The sequence below is a fragment of the Aptenodytes forsteri genome, unplaced genomic scaffold (genome assembly GCF_000699145.1).
Source record: "Aptenodytes forsteri isolate BGI_AS27 unplaced genomic scaffold, ASM69914v1 Scaffold284, whole genome shotgun sequence".
NCBI classification, from domain to species: Eukaryota; Metazoa; Chordata; class Aves; order Sphenisciformes; family Spheniscidae; genus Aptenodytes; species Aptenodytes forsteri.
The window spans coordinates 5324710-5326945 of record NW_008794445.1 but is presented as its reverse complement, the minus strand read 5'-3'; the positions used below and the strand labels follow the sequence as shown (position 1 = coordinate 5326945).

General features: G+C 52.4%; 2 protein-coding genes across 2 annotated transcripts; one reads left to right on the top strand and one right to left on the bottom strand.

Annotated features, from left to right (window-relative positions):
• Positions 1-716: 716 nt before the first annotated feature.
• Positions 717-1419, bottom strand: LOC103907809 (histone H2B 8). The gene has a single exon (XM_009290052.2). The coding sequence runs from the start codon at positions 1396-1398 to the stop codon at positions 1018-1020; it is 381 nt and encodes a 126-aa protein (XP_009288327.1). The 5' UTR covers positions 1399-1419; the 3' UTR covers positions 717-1017.
• A 41-nt stretch (positions 1420-1460) lies between these two features.
• On the top strand, positions 1461-2188 carry LOC103907810 (histone H2A). The gene is made up of 2 exons (XM_009290053.2): positions 1461-1499; positions 1695-2188. Exon 2 carries the CDS (start codon positions 1724-1726, stop codon positions 2111-2113), a length of 390 nt encoding a protein of 129 aa, XP_009288328.1. The 5' UTR covers positions 1461-1499; positions 1695-1723; the 3' UTR covers positions 2114-2188.
• The last annotated feature ends 48 nt before the right edge of the window (positions 2189-2236 follow it).

Below are 2236 nucleotides of genomic sequence, written 5' to 3'. Positions count from 1 at the left end.
GGGGTTTTCACTCCGGCGCCGCAGCAGACGCTTTGACCGCCGCCTCTGTCCCGGGCAGCCGGGATTTCAGCCCCCTTGCGAAAGGCTTGTTCGAAAAACCGGCCTTCCCTGCGCATCCTGCGCCACCTGAAGTTCGATGAAGCGCTCTCATTCACTTTTTTTTTAAAAGCATCCCTTATTTTTTACTTGTATTCTCGTATTACGTTGTCACCTAAAGGCTTACGAGGAACCTCTTTATTCTGCCGCGCTTATTCTCCACTAAAAAGACGACAGAAAAAAACTACGCTGCTTCCCCATACGAGATCTCTGAGACTAATAGAATTCTTTTTCTCTATACCATTTCACTTCTGCTGTGCGCGGCGTGATAAATTTCATGAAACATTACCTTCCAAATATCAGACATACACAGACTAATCCCGATGGAGCTCCCTGAGTAAACAAGCCGCTCTGGCTTGCGGCCAAGTCGTTCGAGAACGACAGCTGATGTTTAAAGGGGGCGACGACATTTTATTAGAAAAGCTATAAACTGCATTGGAATAAGGCTGTTATTGTTTAAAAAAAAAAAAAGCAAAAAACCCAACACAACAACAAAACCCGAAAAACCTGCTTTATTTCATTTTGGAACGACAGGGGGGAAAAACCAAAACACCCTAACTAAACACTGCCGTGCATATTTCTCTGTACTAACTAAAAAACTAGAGCCGAGATAATTACTCTAAAACGAGGAAGGAAAACTTTAATAGCTTTAGAACTTGATTAGGTGCTTAACAATCTTTTTACAGACCTGCCCGATGAACAGTCGGGGTAGGGCACATACAAGACGACCCAAACCATTCCCGGCGCCTTAACACGACAAAGATTTTTCCTACTATTGAACAGCACGCCCTAGCCGGGGAACTAAAGCAGCGCTAAACACAAGTACCACTCACCGAACCGAATCAGTGAACGACTCTTTTACTGAATATGTGGGTGGCTCTTAAAAGAGCCTTTGGGTTAAAACTGACGATCCGAGACGCCCTACTTGGAGTTGGTGTACTGGGTGACGGCCTTGGTGCCCTCGGAGACGGCGTGCTTGGCCAGCTCGCCGGGCAGCAGGAGCCGCACGGCCGTCTGGATCTCCCGCGAGGTGATGGTGGAGCGCTTGTTGTAGTGCGCCAGGCGCGAGGCCTCGCCGGCGATGCGCTCGAAGATGTCGTTGACGAAGGAGTTCATGATGCCCATGGCCTTGGACGAGATGCCCGTGTCGGGGTGCACCTGCTTCAGCACCTTGTACACGTAGATCGAGTAGCTCTCCTTCCTAGTCTTTCTACGTTTCTTGTCGCCCTTCTTCTGCGTCTTGGTCACGGCTTTCTTGGAGCCCTTCTTGGGCGCGGGGGCGGACTTGGCCGGCTCGGGCATTATGATCAATCTTTCACTACGCTTCCGCTAAAAAACTTACGGTCGCGGACGGAAAATCAGCGTGAGCGCACGCCTTTTATAGGGACCGCATGCAAATTAAGGTTTCGTCTAGCCTTAGTTTTTATTGGTTGAGGGAGGTTTTCACAGTCAGAGCTCTCCGTAGTTCATTGCCATTGGTTACAATTCGATCCGCGTTCCCATTGGCTGCTTTCTCAGTGTCACCTTCTCAGCCTATCGAAATTCGCTCCTTTCGCTGAGAAGGGATATAAGGGCGAGTTGCTTTCATTTTTCTACAGCTCTTGCTACCGGGTGCTGAGTCGCTGCGATGTCGGGCCGCGGGAAGCAGGGCGGGAAGGCGCGGGCCAAGGCCAAGTCGCGCTCGTCGCGGGCCGGGCTGCAGTTCCCCGTGGGCCGCGTGCACCGGCTGCTGCGCAAGGGCAACTACGCGGAGCGGGTGGGCGCCGGCGCCCCGGTGTACCTGGCGGCCGTGCTGGAGTACCTGACGGCCGAGATCCTGGAGCTGGCGGGCAACGCGGCCCGCGACAACAAGAAGACGCGCATCATCCCCCGCCACCTGCAGCTGGCCATCCGCAACGACGAGGAGCTCAACAAGCTGCTGGGCAAGGTGACCATCGCGCAGGGCGGCGTGCTGCCCAACATCCAGGCCGTGCTGCTGCCCAAGAAGACCGACAGCCACAAGGCGAAAAGCAAATAAACCAAACCTGAGGGGTGTTCCCACCTCAAAAGTAACCCAAAGGCTCTTTTTAGAGCCACCCACTTCCTCGTAAAAGGAGCTGTAGATCCTAGCCAAAGGAAAAAAAAAAAAAAACAACAAAAC

What these genes read in the sequence shown, in the direction of transcription:
- LOC103907809 (XM_009290052.2), bottom strand. Translation starts at nt 1,398, where the DNA reads ATGCCCGAGCCGGCCAAGTCCGCCCCCGCGCCCAAGAAGGGCTCCAAG.
- LOC103907810 (XM_009290053.2), top strand. Translation starts at nt 1,724, where the DNA reads ATGTCGGGCCGCGGGAAGCAGGGCGGGAAGGCGCGGGCCAAGGCCAAG.